Source organism: Saccostrea echinata, unplaced genomic scaffold (genome assembly GCF_033153115.1).
Source record: "Saccostrea echinata isolate AGI-Se365-2 ecotype Australia unplaced genomic scaffold, CSIRO_AGI_Sech_v1 ptg000064l, whole genome shotgun sequence".
In the NCBI taxonomy this organism is placed as follows: domain Eukaryota; kingdom Metazoa; phylum Mollusca; class Bivalvia; order Ostreida; family Ostreidae; genus Saccostrea; species Saccostrea echinata.
Genome location: NW_026889813.1, coordinates 5,473,439 through 5,494,620, shown reverse-complemented (window position 1 = coordinate 5,494,620; position 21,182 = coordinate 5,473,439). Strand labels below are relative to the sequence as shown.

General features: G+C 33.6%; 1 protein-coding gene across 1 annotated transcript; it reads right to left on the bottom strand.

The window, feature by feature from the left end:
* Positions 1 to 6,345: 6,345 nt before the first annotated feature.
* LOC133175721 (uncharacterized) lies at positions 6,346 to 15,789 on the bottom strand. The gene is made up of 8 exons (XM_061310827.1): positions 15,725 to 15,789; positions 11,973 to 12,080; positions 11,451 to 11,592; positions 10,448 to 11,011; positions 10,024 to 10,325; positions 9,670 to 9,898; positions 9,044 to 9,274; positions 6,346 to 8,682 (listed from the first exon to the last, which is right to left on the bottom strand). Exons 2-8 carry the CDS (start codon positions 12,063 to 12,065, stop codon positions 8,363 to 8,365), a joined length of 1,881 nt encoding a protein of 626 aa, XP_061166811.1. The 5' UTR covers positions 12,066 to 12,080; positions 15,725 to 15,789; the 3' UTR covers positions 6,346 to 8,362.
* Positions 15,790 to 21,182: the final 5,393 nt, after the last annotated feature.

The window sequence follows — 21,182 nt, the reverse complement described above, 5'->3', positions numbered from 1 at the left end:
GCATGTTGCCCTTGAAACCAGTCAATGAATGTATATTGTCTCTAAGAAAGGAAATTAGGAGCATGTGTTTATAGTCTCTGGTTCAACTTTCATCTTTTTTGGTCATCACCTGTGTATTGTTTAATGTTTTTGGAAGGTCAAGGTCTTAGCTTTGGATCAGGTTAAGGTCATACATCAAGGTAGGCCAGGAGAACATTATTTTTGAAAAGTTCGTCTTATTTTCCTATTTATGACTGAGACAAACAGTGAAAGATTGTTGGTCATACCTATCATCCATCCTGCAGACCATCTGTGACAGTCTCATTTTTTGGTCACCTGAATCACTCAGGTGACCTATAATTGCTCCCTGTCCATTGCTGTGCATTGTCCATGCATTAACATTTAAACATTTTATAAGCTTCTTCTCTGGAACATCTTGACCAATTTCAACGAATTTTGGTATATAGCGTCTTTGAGTGAAGGGTACAAAATTAAGAATTATGTGGATCTTGCCCCCCCTCCATGGCTGAGGGGTGGGGCTAAAATCTCAAAATTAATGCAATATTTAAAAATCTTCTTTACTCCTGGACATCAAGCAGTCAAACTGTTGATTGATTATGTAATAAGCATTGAGCCCTCTACCAAAATTTTTAGATTCATAGCCCCAGGGTCAGGGGTTCCAGTGTAAGGGTGAGGCTCTATTGATCATATAGTGAAAATGCATAAATTCTTTAAAAAATCTTCTCTCCTCCTGTATATTTAGCAGACAAGCTAAGCCCATAGATACTGTTTAACACATATTTTCTGCAGTTGGAAATTTTTGCAATTTGACCTCTGAAAGGTAGCAAACTGCGTTTTTAATTTCTGCGGATGCAATATACCACACACAATTCACTTTCAGGAAATGACTACCCGATGTTAAATTTGGAACAATACTACAGTGTTTTACACTGATTGACATGATCATGGTCAGGGTTATTAGGAACTGATAAGAAGGTCTGCTGCTCTTCTACTTTTCGTTTATTTTGTGAATTGCTTTCAAATAACATTTATTTCTTCAGTTATAGAAATCAATTATAAAAATTTAAATGGGTAAAATCAGGGAAAGAGCTACCTTGACATACACTTGATTTACAGCATTGGAAAAAAATGATGACGCATTTACGAAATATATTGATATTTTCAGAATATTTGCGATTGTTATTTTTGCGGATTTGCTCTTTCTGCAGAATGCTGCAAATATTGGACAACCACAGAAAATATCCGTTATATGAGGGTTGTTAGAAAAGTTGGCTGACACATTGATTTATGGAAAATTTATTGTGTACTTTGAAGAATGACGTATGTCTGATTAAATTCTAATTTTTTGTTTATCAGTATGTAAAAAATGAGATGCATTTACTGAAATGATGAAAATATACATTGATTTTTACAGTGCGGTCATAGGATTCATGGAACAATCACTTTACGTTTTTTGACATTATTGACAATCTGACTCCAAACCTGTTAACCTTTTTCACAGTCCTAAGCTTTTTTCAGTTCTGTAAACTTTTCATGTATTTTTCCTTCTCAACAAAAATATTAACTATAGCAAGACATGTTACTTTTTTCTAATGTCTATTGTGGCGTATTGGATAAAATGAAATCTTTAAATCAAAACTAGCAGTTAAGCGATCAGGTATGGAAACAATGCAGAACCCATAGTCGCAACTTCCATGCGATAAGGGGGGTATTGAGGTATCACAGGAGTTGATCATCAAAAATGTCAATCCTTTCATATACAAAGCCACTACAATTAGAACACTTTGGCCCTAGATACGTGTAGGCGATCTCCAGCAGCAGATGAAAAAAAATTATTCTCTTTCTGACATTTTCCTTTCTGTGAACATAATTTTTTAGTAGCTAGGTGCTCCAAGACGTTCAATGAAGTTGCTATTCTTGACTTTGTTTTTACGCACTTATCATCTGTAATTAATCATACAACAGTCATATTTCCTCCAATTTAATTCAACATTTCGCCAAATGACATTTCATGAATATTGTAGTGACAAATAATATCATGAATCTGTACAACAGTGAAAATTTTAATTTCAATAAAATATCTGTTTAATGTAAATGTGCGAAAAAGTGACATGCTTTCTAAAGCATGTTTTATCTAAATAATAAAGCTGTATAATGTTTAAAGATCATCGGAAAACACCTAATCTTTGTATATTTATTGGAAAATATGTTTAGTTTTTATCTGCAGAGTTTTACTGGTTTCATGCAAATAGCGCTCACAATAGAACTTATTCACAAACTTGAACAGTATGATCAGCAAGCCTGGAGCATCGGTTCTGGTGTTCTGGTGGGGATTTATTGATCATATAGTGAAAATGCATCAATTCTAAGAAAATCTTCTCTGCACTGGAGTATTTAGAAGACAAATTAAGTGTATGAATATAATGAGCAGGAGTGCCTCTTTCAAAATTTGAAATTCATGGCACCAGGGTCAGTGGTTCAGGAATTAAGGTGATGCTCTATTGATCATATAGTGAAAATGCATTTATTCTTGAAATTATTATTCTCTGTCCTTGGTATTTAATCAGATAAACTAAGTGCATGGTTATGATGAGCAAGGATGTCTCTTCCATATTGTGATCCCTGGATGAGGGGTTCTGGAGTTAGTGCAGGGTCTCTTTTGATCATATAGTGAAAATGCATTTATTCTTTGAAAATCTTCTCTGCTCTTGGGTATTTGAGAAACATTGAGCATGATTATGATAAGAAAGAGTGCTTCCAAAATTTTGAAATTTATGGCTCCTGAGACCAGGCCCCAGGATCATGAAACAGACTTAGACTTAAGTCAAATTTTCAATCGCCTATAAAATATTTATTAATTATTGAATTTATCTCTAAATTTGCAGATAACAACACTTTTGTGAAGCAACATTGAAAAATATTTTAATTTTGGTCTGCTTGACTTCTACAACATTTTAATATAAAATAAAGATTTTGACTTAAGCTTAAGATGTTTTATGACTCCTGAGACCAGGGTTCTGCTGTTGGGGTGGGTCTCTCATGTATGGGTATTAAGAGAAGTTATTCCCCTTTATAATTCACTTATGATAAGTAATCAATGTAGATGTTGTAATTGATTAGAAATATTGAATAAAAGAATTATACAAGAATTTTTAATAAGATGAAAGTACTTTCATTGTCTCTGAGTTGTTGCTGAATATAGACTAATTATGTTGTTCATCCCTGACATTTTAGCTCACCTGAGCTGAAAGCTCAAGTGAGCTTTTCTGATCACATTTTGTCTGTAAGTTTGTCCATCTGTCTGTAAACTTTTCACATTTTGGACATCTTCTCCAGAACCACTGTGCTAATTTCAACCAAACTTGCCACAAAGCATTCTTAGGTAAAGGGGATTCAAGTTTGTTTAAATGAAGATCCATGCCTTCATTCAAGGGGGGATAATTCAGTAATAGTGAAAAATTTGCTGGCATGTATAAAAATTCTCAATAACCACTGGGTCAAAAAAGTTGAAACTTATAGGAAACCTTTAAATAGTGTAGATTTAAGTTTGTTCAAATGATGTCCCCTGGGGTAGGGTGGGGTCACAATTGGGGATCAAATTTTTACAAAGGAATAAATAGGAAAAATTCTTGAAAAATCTTCTGCTCAAAAACAGCAAAGCCATTTTATATATTGATATGGAAGCATCCTTGGATAGTTTAAAATTCAAGTCCCCCTTTCCCCCCTTCTATGTAAACTTTTCAATATTGAACTGATTTGTGCTTTTTCCTAACCAGTGTGCTCAGGTGAGCGATGTGGCCAATGGGTCTCATGATTTTTAAATTCACATTCCAAATATTGATTAACTGTTATTTGTGTACTTAGTTTATTGAACCAAGATGGGTAAAATGTGATACATTTGTATATTGATTTTCTTTGTATAAATTGGGTGATTATGATATTCCAGCTCAGTTGATTATGTGTATGCTATGCTATTTATGTATGTTTGTAGAGTATGGACAATATGTTACGTGATTGTATGGATGATTCATACATGTATGTGACCAATAACTGACTCATATTTCCTTTGAAAAATTAAATGTGACTTTATACTTGACGTATATAACAATCAGTTAAAGTTTCAAGGAAGTTTTTTTTTTTTTTTATTAAAGTGAAGAACAGTGTTGTGTTGTTGGATCTTTTTATATATTATTAGCTCACTTGAGGCAAAGGCTCAAGTGAGCTTTTCAGATCACATTTTGTCTGGCTTCCATCTGTCTGTCTGTCTGTAAACTTTTCTCATTTTTCACTTCTTCTCAAGAACCACATGGCCAATTTTAAATATACTCACCACAAAGTATCCTTGAAAGAACGGTTTGTTTCAAATGAAGGGCCATGCCCTCTTCCAAGGGGAGATAATAAAGAACTAGTGAAAATTTAATGTTATTGTTTAAAAATCTTCTCAAGAACCACTGAGCCTGAAAAGATGAAACTTGTGTGGAATCATCCTTAGATAGTGTAAATTAAGTTGGTTCAAATCTTGATGGGAAGGGGGTGGGGGTTAGAGGAGCCTCAATAGGCAATCAAAGTTTTACATAGGAATATACAGAAAAAAAAATCTTTACAAATCTTCTCAAGAACCACTTGGCCAGAAGAGTTGAAACTTATGTGAAACCTTCATTACATAGTGTAGATTCAACCTTTTTCAAACCATGACCCATGTGGTAGGGTGGGGCCACAATGGGCAATTAACAGTTTTACATAGGAATATATACTGGTAGGAAAAAATCTTCTAGAACAGCAAAGGCATGATTAGTCATTTTGATATGGAAGAATTCTCAGGTAGTGTAGATTCAAGTTTACTCAGGGTTATGGTGGAACCTCAGTGGGCGATTAAAGTTTTACATAGGAATATGTAGGAAAAAATCTATAGATCTTCTTCTCAAGAACAACGAAGGCATGAAAAGTCATACTTATATGGAAGAATTTTCAGTGTAATGTTTGTTCAAAACATGACCCCCAGGGGTAGGGTACTTGGGGCCACAATAGGCAATCAAAGTTTTACATGGGAATACATCAGAAATAATCTTTTAAAACAGTCTTCTCATGAACAGCTGGGCCAGAAGAGTTGATTAATTGATTTTATGATGATTTTCATACCATTTTAGATTTTTTTCACTTCAATGTAGAGATGTCACCATATACCAGTGAAGAGCTTCAAATTTACTTGGTACTCAGGGCCATTGAGCAAGTAGGGTTCTTCATTGTGCTAATGCGTACCTTGATATGGGACCTCAGTTTTTAAGGTCTCGTCTGAAAGACCCGTGACTTTCACTTCTAATGCTTGGTGCTTGGTAAAGGAATAGTCACTACATATGGACCTATGTTTATGTCTTAGGTTTGATGCGACATGACAAACGAGAATCAGCCACAATGGACAGTCAAAGTTTATTATAGGAATATATAGGAATTTTTTTTTACCAATCCTCTACTCAAGATCAGCAAAGGCATGAATATTCATATTGATATAGGGCATGAATACCGGTAGTCATATTGATATGGACGCATCCTCAGGTAGTGTAGATTTAAGTTTATTCAAATCATGATATCTGGGCATAGGTTGGAGACACAAATACATGTAGGTGATCAAAATTGTTTTTATAGGAATATATTATCAATAGGAAAAAATTTTAATCGTCTTCTCGAGAACAGCAAAGCCATGATTAGTCTTATTAATATAGAAGCATTCTCAGGTGGCGTAGATTAAAATTTGTTTAAATCATGACCCCCAGGGGTAGGCGGGGCCATAATAGATCAAATTTTTATATAGAAATATATAGGAAAATATCTTTGAAATTCTTCTTAAGCCATAATCAGGCAAAATATATGGAGGCATTCTCGGTAAGTATAGATTCAAGTTTGTTCAAATCATTCCCCCTCCAGGGGGGAACTGATTTCTGCTTTTCTTTAGCCAGAGTGCTCAGGTGAGCAATGTGGCCCATGGTACTCTTTAATCATTTACTAGTATGTGGATCAGGTTATTTTTTTACTTATCAGTGCAATCCATAATTTCAGCTCAATTGTTTCCTCAAAACTTTCCTTAAATGCTGTTGAGCATATGGTCCATTCAGAGAAAAACTCAATATAGATACAGGATAATTTGTATTGAGCATGAATAAAGTGATTCACAATCATGTTGAATTATAATAATTCTTTCATCTGTAGCTAGAAATGACTTGGTATTATGAAATATGGTATTTAACCTGATCGAAGCAATTTGACTATCCTGGAACCATGTTTAACTGTACAGTCAATGCCATAGCACTGAACAACCTTCCTAAAAGTGCAAATAAAAAGAGGTCAAACTTAATTTACTAACTTTTATTAATGCAAACAAAAAATTTGCTACCTATGCCTTCTTGTGCATGAGGTCAAAAAAGGAAATAGTCAACAAATAATGTATATATTTATGTACAAAAATGTTTCTTAGTATATTAAAATGTAAAGAATAAAAATATATAACAATTCAACAATATTTACTGTAAGTAAATGCCCCAAATAGTCCCAAGTTTATATATTCATCTTTTCTTTTAATACTTATAGATGCAAACCCTTAAGAAAGAAATGGCACATATTAAAAAGAATTCTTCAACAAGTAACAGATAATATATTTTAAGAACAATTAGATGGTTGTTTTTCAAAATAGCAGTTTATGTGATTTATGCAAATTATTCATTATAAATTCAATAAATGCCATTTATTGTCTTTGACACTGGATAATGTATACAGCTGGGATTTTGTCCATGGGTACCTTTCTTTTCTGGATAGAATGTTTTCATACTATTTTAAAATTGAAATTCAATGGATTTGTTGCATAAAGCTAAATAACGACAATCCAATGGTATTCCAAATACAGTCAAACCTTGTTATATCGACCTACATGGGACCAAGATTAAAGTTCCAGATATCTGAGGATTTGAGGTAACAAGGGTGACATAAAGAATAAGGTATAAATAAAGAATCCCTGGTATTGAAGATAACAGTGTTTGAGATATGGAAATTCAACTCCAATACTCTGAAACCAGCGAGACTCGATACAGTGGATACCAAATTTAGCTTACTTAAGTTTCAAGACTGATGCACTGATTAAATAACTGATAACCATGGACATATTTGATACTGTTAAAAACTAAGTGTTCAAATGATTTTGGTATATATTTTTAACAGCAACAAAAACAGACAAAGTTATACAGATTAAAAAATTAGTACAATGTAATATATATAATTCTATAACACATAACAAATTTGATGGAAGTAAGTAAAATAAATTGCAATGATAATTAAGTATTACTCTATATGTGGCTGATTCAGCATACCAAAAATCACTAGAATTCATATAAAAAACCCACCTAGGAGTTTCCTTATTCATTCCAATACATTGTAGAATATACTTTCTAATTCAATTAAAATCAATATGTGTAAGAAAGGTTTAGTTAAAGAACAAAACACACATTTCTTAGTTACATATTACAACAAATCATAAATCTCACAAGCACAAAGCAATAGAACCTCAAAATCTGTGCAATTCAAAATTTTAAAGATGCAATAACTTTTTACTTTTAGAATCTAATATTACTTATACAGTCAAACCTCGTTATCTCAAATGGGATTGAGAAAAAACTTCAAGATATCTGAGGATTCGAGATATCAAGGGTGAAATACTTAAATGTGGTTAACTTCCAAATTACTCAACATATACATGGTATATGAGATGGTCTACCAGATACCGAGGTTCAACTGTATCTACTTATTAAATATATCTTCCTAAACTTATGTTACGCACTTTTAATCTACACTTTGAAATATGTAAACATACTTATTTTATTGCAATTGAAAATTTATTACATCTTTCAACAAAAACCTGTAACAATGCAATAATGCATTTTGACAATTCTTTTAAACAAGTGCTCGAATACCAGATAGTCAGATACATGTATAAACATGTTAATGGTTTAAAGTTAATGGAAAAAAATGCAAAATAAGATCACTGCAAAAATTAAGTATGCTTACACTGTCTCTACAGCTTGGATAATGATGTCATAACTATACACTTCAGAGAAAATTTGCATAGACAAATCCCTCATACTACATACAAGTCCATATTCCTAAAGTTTACAAGGTATACTCTTTACTTTGTAACTTAAGTAATTAGACTAAAATTTAACGACTCTTTATATATCCACTAAGAAGATCCTTAAGTGTTTGTAACTTGAACAAATCATTAAGGAAAATTGATGATTTTTTTTTGTTATGTGAAAGTAATGAACAAAACCACTTCATAAAATATACAAAAAATATTAAACATCCTGCATGCAAAACTTGTCTATGTAGTACAGGTCTCCTTGATGAACTCGAGCTGAGCCTTTTGATTTTCCTCATCTCTCTGGTTTTCTCTGGCATCATGGGAAATACACTCGTACACGAGGGGATATCGCTTCATGATGGACAGGTGGAGGCTCTCCATTCTACCGTTCACTTTCCTGTTGATTTCAGTCAGTTTTCTCATGGTGATCAGTTTGTCCATGTAGGAAGAAAAGCGATGTGGTTCGCCTTTGTGGAATTTGTTTATCAAGTATTTCAAACACTGTACCAACTTCCACTGGATTGCTTCTACTTTCTCAGGACACTGTAAAGGTTCCCGGTCTGAAAGTCAGAAACAAAACTAAAGTTACCTCCCCTTATCCATCCTGTACCTTATACAGTAAAACGCTCTTCTAACAAAGTGCCAGGGATGAACGATTAAAGTAATTCATTATTTGTGTTAAGTTCATGAAATATTTTAATGCCACAAGGATGGAACTCACTTTGCTGTAAGCATAAATTTCAATAAATAAATAAGCTTGTTTGCAATAAACATGTTTTACTTCATTTTGTAAAACAGAAACATGTCCCTTTCAACTTTTTTTTAATTTAAGAATTAATTTAGTATTTATAAGAAGGAATCTTTTTCTGAAGTTTCATTCATTCAACAGCATATGTACTCGTAGCAGATTTATTTTTTTACCTCTGAAGGTGATAACGATGGCTTTGAGGACTGCTACTTCTTCATATGTCAACTTGAGTTTTTGTAAAGATGCAGCAAATTCAATACATTGGTCCACAGCTTCTGGTTCTCCGAAGATCATGATGATGTCATCTCTTGTAAGCTGGGCCTTGGTGTCTGGGTAGTAAATGACCTTCATCTCGGTGTTGATGTGTAGATGTTCACCCATTAACCAGTACTCAAAACGGGAAGCTGAAAAGAGGAGAAGAATCTAAAATATTCCTCTGGAACTAGAAATGTTTCAGGTTTTCCGGTTATCTCAACACATCTAAAACATCTTTTTTATAACCCTTCTAAATTTTTGCATACATGAAAATGTGTGTGATACAGTATAGCAGGAAAATAACAAGCAGTCATAATTTTAACTGCATTCTCTTTTTCAATAAAGCCCCAGAATTTAAGAAACTGTGAATAATTTATATATTGAAGTCATTTATACATGTTGAACAATGAATACATACTTACATGTACGTAAATATTACTGAGAATTCAAACAAACACAATTAGATACTACTGGAAAAATAAGCTAAATTATACATCCCCAACTTTAAAAACTATAGACAGTGCCTGTCCATCTGCTCACCCACCTTTTATGAGAGCTAATTTGTCATCAGTCGGAAGATCCTCAAATCCAGGTATGATTCTGGCAAACGAGATATACTTGATGATGCCTTGTTGGATTTGTTCAATGGCCTTTTTGAGCATCTCCATGCGGCCATCAACGTCAATACCTGTAGCCAGGTAGAAGCTGTTGAATTCCTCGGGAGACAACAATTTCTTCAAGCCAAAGAACTCATTTTTCATATTGTACTTCTCCTGAAAGGACAACATTGAAATACATTTATTTGATTTTAAAAAGCAAATGGATCAATTTTCTTAAAATGTTTCACTTTAAAACTTAAATCACACATTTTTTTAATGTTTCCAAGTGAACAACTTACAGAATATTCATTATGCAGCTTTTTAATGTAATCTTTGTCAAAGGAATTGATGTATTCCGGATATATTTGATCCTGACTCCAGACAAGAGTCCATATCATCTGCTCCATTTCATCCACAGACATTTCAAACTCTGACTGACTGGATCTTTGCTTTTTTGCTATGGGAACCACAACATCCTCTGCTGCAGCAAAGAAATCCGGATCAATTGTGGAAAGCCACGGATCATCATCCAGTTTGAATTCCTGTAGAGTAGATCGTCGCTTCTCCGCTATTCTGGCACTTCTTCTTGTAGGTGATAAAGCTATTACAAAAAATTATATCTTAATCATTTTCCAACTCTCCGAGTATTAATGCTTATAATTTTTTACATAGAAACTACCTAGCTCAATGAATTATCATCATTTCAAAATTCACAGTTTTTACCTGGACTGTCTTGCATCTCTTTTTTGTCTTCCACCTCAGGACAAACATCGGGAAGGGAAACATTCAGATCTTCCAAAATGTCAAAAGAGGTTTCTGGCTGATCTAATAAGGAGTCAGCAAAATCTTCCAGCTTTATCTGAGTGTGTTGTGATTGGGGTTGTGGATATGAAGTTGATAAATCTTCAAATAATGACGTCATGTCAGAATCTGCCAAACAGTCCATTTGTAACTGAGGGGGTGACAGTGTCATGAAATCTGTGGGAGATGTGATGAAATCTGTACTGGTGTCTGTTGACTGTGAGGAAATACTTTGGATGGATATGCTGTTTGGGATTTCCATGGATAGAACAGAGTTGTCTGACCCTTGGTTGAGGGAGTCAGTTGTCTCTATGGAGATGAGATTGTCTAGTTTTGGGATAGAAGAGTCATTTGTGTAAGGGATTGCTAACTGAGGGGTCCCCAAGACAGGTATGTGGTTTATGGTTTCTGCTTTTTGTTTCAGTTGTTTCACTTCCAGAATAGTTTTGGTTCGAATGGCAACAGTGTAACGTCCATGTCTCATAGCTAGAAAGCAGAATTAGACCATTTACATCAGATTAATAATCTGCATTTAATAATTAAGTCATTCATTCACATGTGGATTTACCTGGGCACTAATCACAAGTACTTTTTTTCTGTTCTAACAAGTACCTGTCTGGTTTTGAAATCAGTAACCTTCATATTATAATTCATATTTTGAAATTCAAGCTTTTAATCTTTTTCCAATGCCAAATGGCTCAAAAGAAGAGAGGATAAAAAAATTAGAGTTACATAATTATTCTAGTATATTATCAAGGTATTTTAACACTTATATTTCATGGAAGATAATTTCATCCATGTGCTGCTTTTAGAATCCCCTTCCCTTTCAAAGAATCTATTAGTTTCAAACCCTACCCTCCCCCATAAAAATAAATAAAATCTATGTTTTGTCACATAGGATTGCAAAATTTCTATAAATACAAACCATCTCGTGACATTCCCAGATTGAGACATTTCTGAAGCCGGCAGTACGAGCAATTTCCTCTTTTCCTGTTGATAATTTTACAGTCCTTGTCCTTTGCACATTGGTACTTATCCTTTTCCATCACAGCTCGGCGAAAAAATGCCTGGAGTAGAAAAAAAAGTTGAAACATTTCATGTTAAATTCATTATTATTTTTTTTAACAGAGTACCTAAATTATATTTCAGACAATTATTTTCAATTTTTTTTCGTGATTAAGCTTTCTTGTTGAGCATGATAATATATATTTTCAAAAGTTTTAATTCTTACAGGGCGAATCATAATTCCTCTTTACATAATTGTTGCTTCATACATTCAGACAGCTCAAAGAAGATTCTGCATTAATTCTTAACTAACCTAATACATGTACTTGCAGATTTTCTTGGATATGAAAATTCAAAGCAAAGCCAGAGTTAATTTACCCATAAGCCCCCTGTGCTAAGCTATAAAGGTAAGTGGACATGCCAGTCCCAAACCAACTCTGACCTTGCATGCTTCACAGGTGTTGAGTCCATAATGAATTCCTGAAGCTTCACCATCACAGATCTTACAGGGAGGTAACTCTAGTGGCTTGTACATTTTGTTTGTTTAATTCTAAAAGAAGAATTACAAAATTACAAATTCCTTCATGTCAACTCCCCATATACCTTATATAATCTCCATTTTTATCATGAAATTTTTCAAACATAGGCATGAATCTTGCAATAGTCTTGAGATTTACTTTCAACTGAAATAAAATTCATATTTAAGTAGAAAGAGATGTCTTATAATAATTTATTTGAACACACACACACACACACACACACAAAATGTAATCAAGTACTTGGAATATGTGCAGATTTTTCCTATTATGTGAGGTGCATGTATACAGTCTGCTATCATGTACCCTGGTACTTGTTTGTACTGCAGATAATTGCCCTGAAAACAATCAATGTGCAGATTTCTTTGAAGTAATTTAAAACATATTATATAACCTTTCTTGATATATGATTGTATTAATCACAGTCAAAATATATAATTTAATTGTAAATGAAACACAATTTAACAAACTGCAAATAAAACTCAAGAGAACAGCTAGTAGGAAAAAAAATTGTTTCATCATGATGCTTTAAATTCATAACTCACAAATAAAATCTAAGAAAACAATTCATTTGGGACATAATTATTAAAAAGAACATTAAATACATGTGTACTTCAAAACTCCAACCATTGGATTGGGTTTATATAACTGATTTATCATGAGGAATTAAGGCACGCACTTTAACACGTGTATTCTGTAAACACAATGTTAATGGATGCATAACTTAGTACCTATGCACCAAAACTTTGCTAGCTCAGTGTGGCCTGGTTTTCTGTGTCAAGAGTATTATAGCATACCAGACATACACCCAGTATAGATTACTATCAAGTTTATATACTATTTTTACCCCTCATCAATCATACTTTGACTGTGTTTAGAGCACTGTGATTAAGTTATAGAATTTTATGTTGAAGTAGATTCATGCATGATGCATCTTTAATTTTTCAGTCATGACTGGGCATTCACGATTTTATTTCTTTTTTTTTTCAGAGAAGAAAATCTAGCTGTTATTTTTGTACATTTTAAAATTATTGATGTTTAAATGTCATAACTGCACTTTTATGTGAATAGATAAAACTATTTATATAAGGAAAAAAGAGGATGAAACATTAAAACTTCTTTCTGATGAAACCCCACATTTTAGGATATTTTGAGAATGGATTTTTTTTTTTTTTGGTCATTTGAGGAGTGGTGTCGACACATATATTTTCCTGTATTTCATTTTTTTTTTCATCACATCTATCTTTAGCTACTAGCTGAATTTCATGTGACAGTTGAGGCATAACAAATAATGGTAATTTTTTGGGGGTCAACCACCTACATCAATAGGAACCTGGCACTTTTTTAAGGAAATTATCATTTACGTAAATCGGTGATGGCTTCACGGTCTATAAACTCTCCTAACACAAAAGTCTTACACGCTTGCTTGACATACATTTACATTACCTAAGTGGACTTTAATGATTCACGTTTTTTTTATTCAAAGTATATTTTGAAAAGTAGCTCGGTAATGATTTTTCTTTGAACAGCTACTCAACAGTGTATACATACGATAAATGGCTGGTCTTTTCAAGTTAATGTAAATATTGTACATACCCTCACCACATCGACATTAATTGAAGTGGTCAGTGACAAGAATTACCCATATAAAATCTCTCCTACACAGAGATGCAAAGAAAATGCTTTTACGCCATTTCATTTACTCATGCTAACAATTTATTCAAGTATTTGGTTTTCAACTTAAGTCTATATTAATTCTTAGCAGAAATATTTGTTATAGGGCAAACCCCAGCAGATTCAGGGTATGTAACACGTCAGCAATTTAATATGTTACCATCTTCAGTAAGAAAAAATAATCCATTAAGTGTCCAATATCGCTGCTTAATGTTTACAAAATATCTTTAGCTAGACTACTACATGTATGACACTTATTTTTGGGACATATTTTGTATTTTTCAGATTTGTAAATTTCCAAGTTTAAATAAATTGTGCCTTAATTTTTTTCCATGCACCAATTCAAATTTATATATATTTCAATGTGAATTTTTTTTTGTTTTTAGTTGCGATAGACATTGTTGGTATACAATTACAATTTTAAAGTTGAGCATAATTATTTACCTACTACTCAAATTACATGTATTGCATTAAAAACATCTGTATGTAAAAAAAGAAAAAAAAGCCTTGACCTAGAGTTATAGATATACTGACCTCCTTTTATTGAGAACAATCATTTATCATTGTATTGGCTTTTATAACAAAAATCAATAAACTAGGAGGAGCAAAACTATACTTTTCATCTCAACCTTTCAGGGTTTTCTGTCTATTTAAACTATAAAGGATTATTGATAACAGAACGCTGTGTCACAGGATGAGGGCACTGATAAAACAAGTAGTGACAATAACATTCATACACTTAACAAGTGAAACTCGGTTAAGCTTTTAATAGCTAGAGGTCTACATAGAAAATATCTTTATATATATATATTTACTGGGTATTTTCTTCAGAAGTTGAAACATTATAAATGCGTGATTAGTAATTAGTGATTAGACATAAGTGTATATTAGCAAGAAAATGATCTTTAAAATATAAACATGCACCGAAAAGTTTGAAATAAATTGAAAAATAAATAATATGATATTAGTTTCCAATGTTTCTCATTATCAAAAATAAATCTCTCTCTCTCTTTCTCTCTCTCTCTCTCTCTGAGTAATCACTCATCTAACATCTACAGTCTACAGCATTCATGCATAGTCAAAATATATCATGTTGGTATTTGTTAATCACTTGTATGTTCAGCAACGAAATAATATGTTGACCTTGCAGAGTGAAAAGGACATGTAACTATGAATGATAAATCAGATGCTTTGATGATATGATGTACATTCAGTGAGGGAGAAAATGCAAATGAAGTTAGTAAAGACAATGCGGCTATCTGACAAAGGTAAACATGCAAACTCATGCCCCGAACTACACCATTATACTTTCCCTATAATATTAACCCAGTCTGAAAACAATTCTAACCCCAGCCTCTCCCTAACGGTTTTAACTATGTCTATCCTTTCCCAGCACTGACACCAGTAGAAAGCTGACCAAAAGGAAGAATTCGGATTCAAACTTCTGGGGCCCACAGTCAACTACATGTATATTAACAGCTAGAGTGTTTAAATAAAGCACAGCAAATGAATAAGTGCCAAACATTCATATACATGTATAGGTACTGTGACAGTATTTTTCCAAAGTCTATCAAATCTCTCAGATTTTTTTTCTTTTTCCAAGGATCCACAATTCATTACCAAATCACAGGTTCATACATTAATGGGATTAAATAAACCCTTTAACAAACATACATGTATTTACATATATATATCAGAACACTGCATTAGCTGTACATGTAGTCAGCTAAACACGTCTAGGCCTACATTTCTCATGCCACTTTTAACACATTTAAATTATACATTAACTTATATTAAAAAAATATATATATATATTAATGTACATAGTCAACACACCAAAATTTATTATATAAAAGTATGCAAACTAGTACTAACGTACCTGGGGGAAATATGATATTTAATGATAACAAGAAAATGACAGCTCAAAGGTTTTATCAAAGTCAAAGAAATTTTCATTTCTAAAAAGTTTAAGAGAAAAATTTACCTGCTAAAACGTGCTTCTCTTGAATTATTCTGCTGAATTGTAAAACCACTATCACACACTACTCAGCTATTTACAACACATGCGCACTGACAAGCCGGTTAACTTCACGTTCAAAGTGCTCGTGAGGTACCAAATGGGGACCAAAAATCTCTCTCTTTATTTTTAAATCATTTTCTTTATATCCACTGTTTCCATTGAAACATTGTACATTTGATAACATATGTTATATAAATATTTTAATCTTTTTCAGAGTTTTTTGATGAAGTCGGTCACGGACGTGGTGGGTATTTCATAATACACGTGACGTCAGTGACCCAGTTTATTTGCAAACTCATTGTTCAGGATGTAAACAAATTATGAATATTCATGAGGACACTAAAGAGAAAAGAGCGGCATGTTTTGAAAGACGTGAAAAGGGGGGGGGGTCAGAAGTCGGTCACCAATAGTGTTCCCTTCACTATAATTATTATTAATTGTATTGCTTGACACATATGAAGGTATTATGCAATAAAAAATTATAATATTTATTTGACAGTATTTTTACTGAAACTTTTTCTATACATCATCACCTCGCACCATTGATTTAAGTATCTTTTTTCGGTTAATAGACTTTGATCGTAATATGTGCCATAAATAAGAAATGTCTTTCAATAATTATTGAAAAGTTATATAATAAGAATCTGATCATAGGAATATTTCATTCAGGTGCGTGGCCAAAAATAAAAGTGAAGTATACGCAGAGAACGACAGGGGGTCGGGGGGGGGGGGGGTAATTTCCAACTTTTCACAAATCAAAATTAAAGATATTAAAACATTACCAAAATTCCATGATTTAACTATGCTACAACAAAAAGTGGTGGGGGGCAACCACCCTTTCAGGGAACATTTTCAAAAGTAAAAGGTTAATTTTGGAATAGGGGCGGAGAGAACCCCCTCCCCCTGATACTACATGCCTGCTGGTGAGGGCCCAGAAGCTCCTGAGTTTACCAAATACATGTCTTTCATTCATTTTCTTTCAAAATAAAAATCATGCCATTTATCTTTTGTTAAGAAATAAAAGACATAATATTTATTGTTTTAACGCAAAGTTAATACTTCTACGGAAACTTATTGTACACGTAGTTTAGGCTAAATATCTAACCGATATATTGGTATCATATACTCTTTCCTAAAGTTCAAAACATGTATACATAATGTTAATTATTAACAAAAAATATCGTATTTTAAATCATATACTAGTTGATCACGACATTCAAGGATGTGTATGAAATTTAATTTCTCAAAGATCTTTTAAAAAGATTAGCAAAAATTATCAATGTACTAAAGAACAATTACAAGTTAATGAATGATTTATTTGGATTTGGCAATGATTTGATAAAGGACTTCAAATTTTATTATACAGTCATGATTATATAAAATCTTCAAAGCGAAGCAGTTTGACACAAAATAATTTGAAACACGAATATTTGTTGTACGGTAACTGAGATTTTTTTCTTCGAATAAATATCTCTCTCTCTCTCTCTCTCTCTCTCTCTCTCTCTCTCTCTGAAAATAAAATAAATGCCTTAGGTGTGCTAAGGGTATTTGGTCCTTCTTTTTTGTTACCCCCTCTTCCAATCCAGCACTTTAGAGGTTTATGCACTGCGAGATACGATAAAGATCGACGTTAACCGACACTCTTACGCGTACTTGTATGCATACATCCCAGGCGCGGATCCAGGAATTTTTTCCAGGAGTGGTCCACCCCAGTCAAAAAATTTCCCACCTCAAAATTTCTTGGCAAGAAAAAAAAACAAAACAAAAACAAAACAAAACAAAAAACAACGTAAAATCCATTTCCCAGACGTGAAAATGGTGGTGGTGGTGGTGGTGGTGGGGTACACGTTTTCTAGGGGAGCTAGGGGGTCCAAAGTCATTTTTACTTGCTTTTAATAACTCTGCAAATTCCAGGGGGGGGGGACCCTACCACTAGATCCGCGCATGAATCCCCCTACCCCTGCACACACTTTAAAATTTTTGAAATACAATTTATTTGTTTTATTAAGTACCATGAAATAACTACAGCAGTTTTTTTTTTAATTTTTTTAATTATAATATTAATATTTTTAAAATGTGCGTCTAAGTTAGAACGACTCCCTTAAAATCGTCTCGAAATGTTTAATGTAAAATGTACAGGTCACAAATGAGAACAAAATTCCAGACAACTACCTTGACCTTTTCCCGATCAATATATATTTTGGGGGTTCCCCATGGGATGTATAACAGCAAAGTGCACGTGATTTTTAGTAATATTCTAAATTTAAATTGCTTGCGTAAGATTTCATTCATAATGTGCAAATCATATCCGGAGAAAATCGAGCAAGTGTATAGTACATTCTTTATGTTTTCGGTCTCTGTGATAGGTAAAGCTGCCCGAGGGCTGGGAATTCCCTGCCCCAGTTATAAGACCCTATAGGGCATGGGAACTGATATAAAATTACTTTTAATTATACATGTACTACTCCATACCGCAATTTATTTTTATTTTTATTTTTAAAATCATACAGCAAGATACACGGAAATATGTGTAATGTACACGTATAATTAATGTAAATGATATTGTTTTTGGTATATTTTTTCCAGACTTTTATTATGGACTGCATCGTAAACATTTATCGTGGATACTTTTTTTAACCGGAGGGGGGGGGGGGGGGGCAGAGCTATGTTGATCCTGATTTCCATTGGTGAGATCGAGGGGGTTGGAAAGATCAATTAATGAATGAATCGGATGAATACAAAGGTAAAACAAAAGGGGATGAAATCGGATTTATCTTTAAGGATTTGATGGACTGTACATAGAAGTGGTTAATATGCATGATACTAAAAATCTATCAAAATGCATTTTTAAATTCTTGAATATATATGTTCAGGGAAAATTTAAAAATTTTGAGATTTTGAGAGGAAAGGAGGGGAGAGAGAGGGGGGGGGGCGAGTGTGCCCCTCTACTCAAACCCGCCGTTAAGTAAAAACAAAATGGATCGAGAAGGATGTATACCTCTTATTGTCTCTTTTTTCTCAAACTGTCGACTGAACACCTTGCGTTTTCTGTATCTCTACTGAACATAAGAAGGACAAATAGGTAATTTCGCATAAAGGTTATCCAACACTCCTTCCTATCAGATCTGTAGCAATGGAATTCATTTACAATTTTTAAAAAGTGCTATTACAAATTATTTACAATATTAAATATATTATCTCTTTCTGATATCTTATGACATTCTTTAGAAAAAAATGTCTGTCCAAATATTCTAAAATTTGGTGCCTTGGGAACTATGTCAATATTCAATAAAGCAAATCAATGTAATTCTATGAGTACTTCGTTTAAAAAAACGACCAAACACTGCACGATCGAGAAGGGATTTACAGAACCCCACAAGACTATAATCCACAGAGCGTTCTGTCAATAGAAGTAATACAATACGGGATTTTAAATTTCATATTTTGGCATTCTGTTCTTTTTAGTCCAGTTGAAATGTGTTGAATTCTATCAAAATAGTCCCTGGCACTGTAAGAACCACTGGCGAGTTTATTTTAAGTGACACGATGCAAAATGGTATTAAGTTACAAGGGATATAAAGGTATATAAGGGATATGAATTATAAAAAAAAAAAAATTCCACGTACATATGCCCCCTCCGCCCGAGCTTTTGTATGGCCTCGCAATCGGAGATTCGGGGGTATATAGTTTTAAGACTGTCCTACAGTCTGTCCGCAAAACTTGATCATAACTTTTGAGCGGTAAGTGCTAAAGGGCTTTCCTATATTTCACATATGTGTATTCCTTATGACAAGACCTGTTTTACCTTCTTTGAAATTTAATCTAAGTCATAAATTTTGAACGGTTAGTACTAGGGCTTTCATATTTCACGTGTGTATTTCCTGTGACAAGTCCCTTCTGTTAGTGTCTACATTTTTGACCTCATGATCTTGGATTTTGACCTTCTTTTGAACAAATTTAACCTTGGTAATAATTAACTTCTGAATGGTTGGTACTAGGGCTTTCAGATCAGTCCACATATAATATGTGTATTCCTTGTGACAGGACCTTTCTTTGGGTAATAACATTTTTGACCTCGTGAGTTTGACCTTGTAGTTTGACCAGCTATTAAAAGACTTTAACCTTGGTCATAACTTCTGAACGGTTGGTGCTAGAGATTTCATATTTGACATGCGTATCCTCTTTTGGAGTACCAATATTTTGTACCTTCATGATCCTAAAATTTGACGTACTATTAAAAGAACTAACCTTGGCCATGCGCTGTCATATGTGGGCATCAGTGTTTCACAAATACATCTTGTTTTCTTTTTTATAAACATGCTATTCTGGATGCAGATTGGCTGACTTTTTAATACAGAAAAATATCAACATCCCCTTCAGGACGGTAGAACGCGGAAGGGGGGGGGGCACTTTTTCTGAGTATGGTATTTTTTGCTATGGAAAATTTTCCTTTATATGCTGTCCCCCCTTTTTTGTTGCCGTAAGATCGAGCACTGGTAAATTCCAGGACGTTTAACCTTCCCCTTTTTTTGCCTGTCAGATCCCCCCTCCCCCACTTTTGAAACCCTTGCTACGGGCCTGACCCTTGTTAAATACTTAGTATATTACTCAGAAAACATTTGAGGATTAAGATGTATATCGGGGGGGGGGGATTGGTTAGGTTATATGGTGGTATAAAACGCCCCGTAATCGAAGATTCGGGGGCAAATAGTTTTTGCTCTGTCCGCTTGTCTGTTTATCTGTTTGTCGGCAAAAACTTTAACCTTGCCCATAACTTTTGATCGGTAAGAGACATGGCTTTCAAATTTCACAAGTGTATTCCTTGCGACAAGACCTATCTTTGCATACCAACATATTTGACCTCTTGACCTTGGAGTTTGACCCACTTTTGGAAATTTTACCAAACTTTAACCTAGGCGATAACTTTTGAACAATTAGCGCTAAGGCTTTCATATTTTCATGTGTATTCCATGAGACAAGACCTACCCTTGGGCATCAACAATTTTGATCCTTTGACCTTGAACATGCAGTTTGACTTATTTTTGAAAATCTTTAACCTTGGTCATAACTTTTGAACGGTTAGTGCCACGGCTTTCATACTTCTTATGTGTATTTCATGAGACAAAACTTGCCCTTGGGTATCAGCAATTGTAATCCTTTGACCTTGCAATTTTATCTACTTTTGAAAAAAAATAATATAACCTTGGCCATAACTTTTGAAAGGTTAGTGCTAGGGCTTTAAATTTCATATTTCTTATGTGTATTCCATGAGAGAAGACCTATCCTTGGATATTAACAATTTTGATCCTTTGACCTTGACCTTGCAGTTTGACTTACTTTTTAAAATCTTAACCTTGGCCATAACTTTTGAACGGTTAGTGCTAGGCTTTCATATATCACAAATGCATTCCTTGTGACACGG

Excerpts from the sequence above, each read along its gene's own strand:
- LOC133175721 (XM_061310827.1), bottom strand. The coding sequence starts at position 12,065 with ATGTACAAGCCACTAGAGTTACCTCCCTGTAAGATCTGTGATGGTGAA. Across the intron at positions 11,012-11,450 it reads TCTGGGAATGTCACGAGATG|CTATGAGACATGGACGTTAC; the intron begins GTTTGTATTTAT and ends TCTGCTTTCTAG. Across the intron at positions 8,683-9,043 it reads CATCGTTATCACCTTCAGAG|ACCGGGAACCTTTACAGTGT; the intron begins GTAAAAAAATAA and ends TCTGACTTTCAG.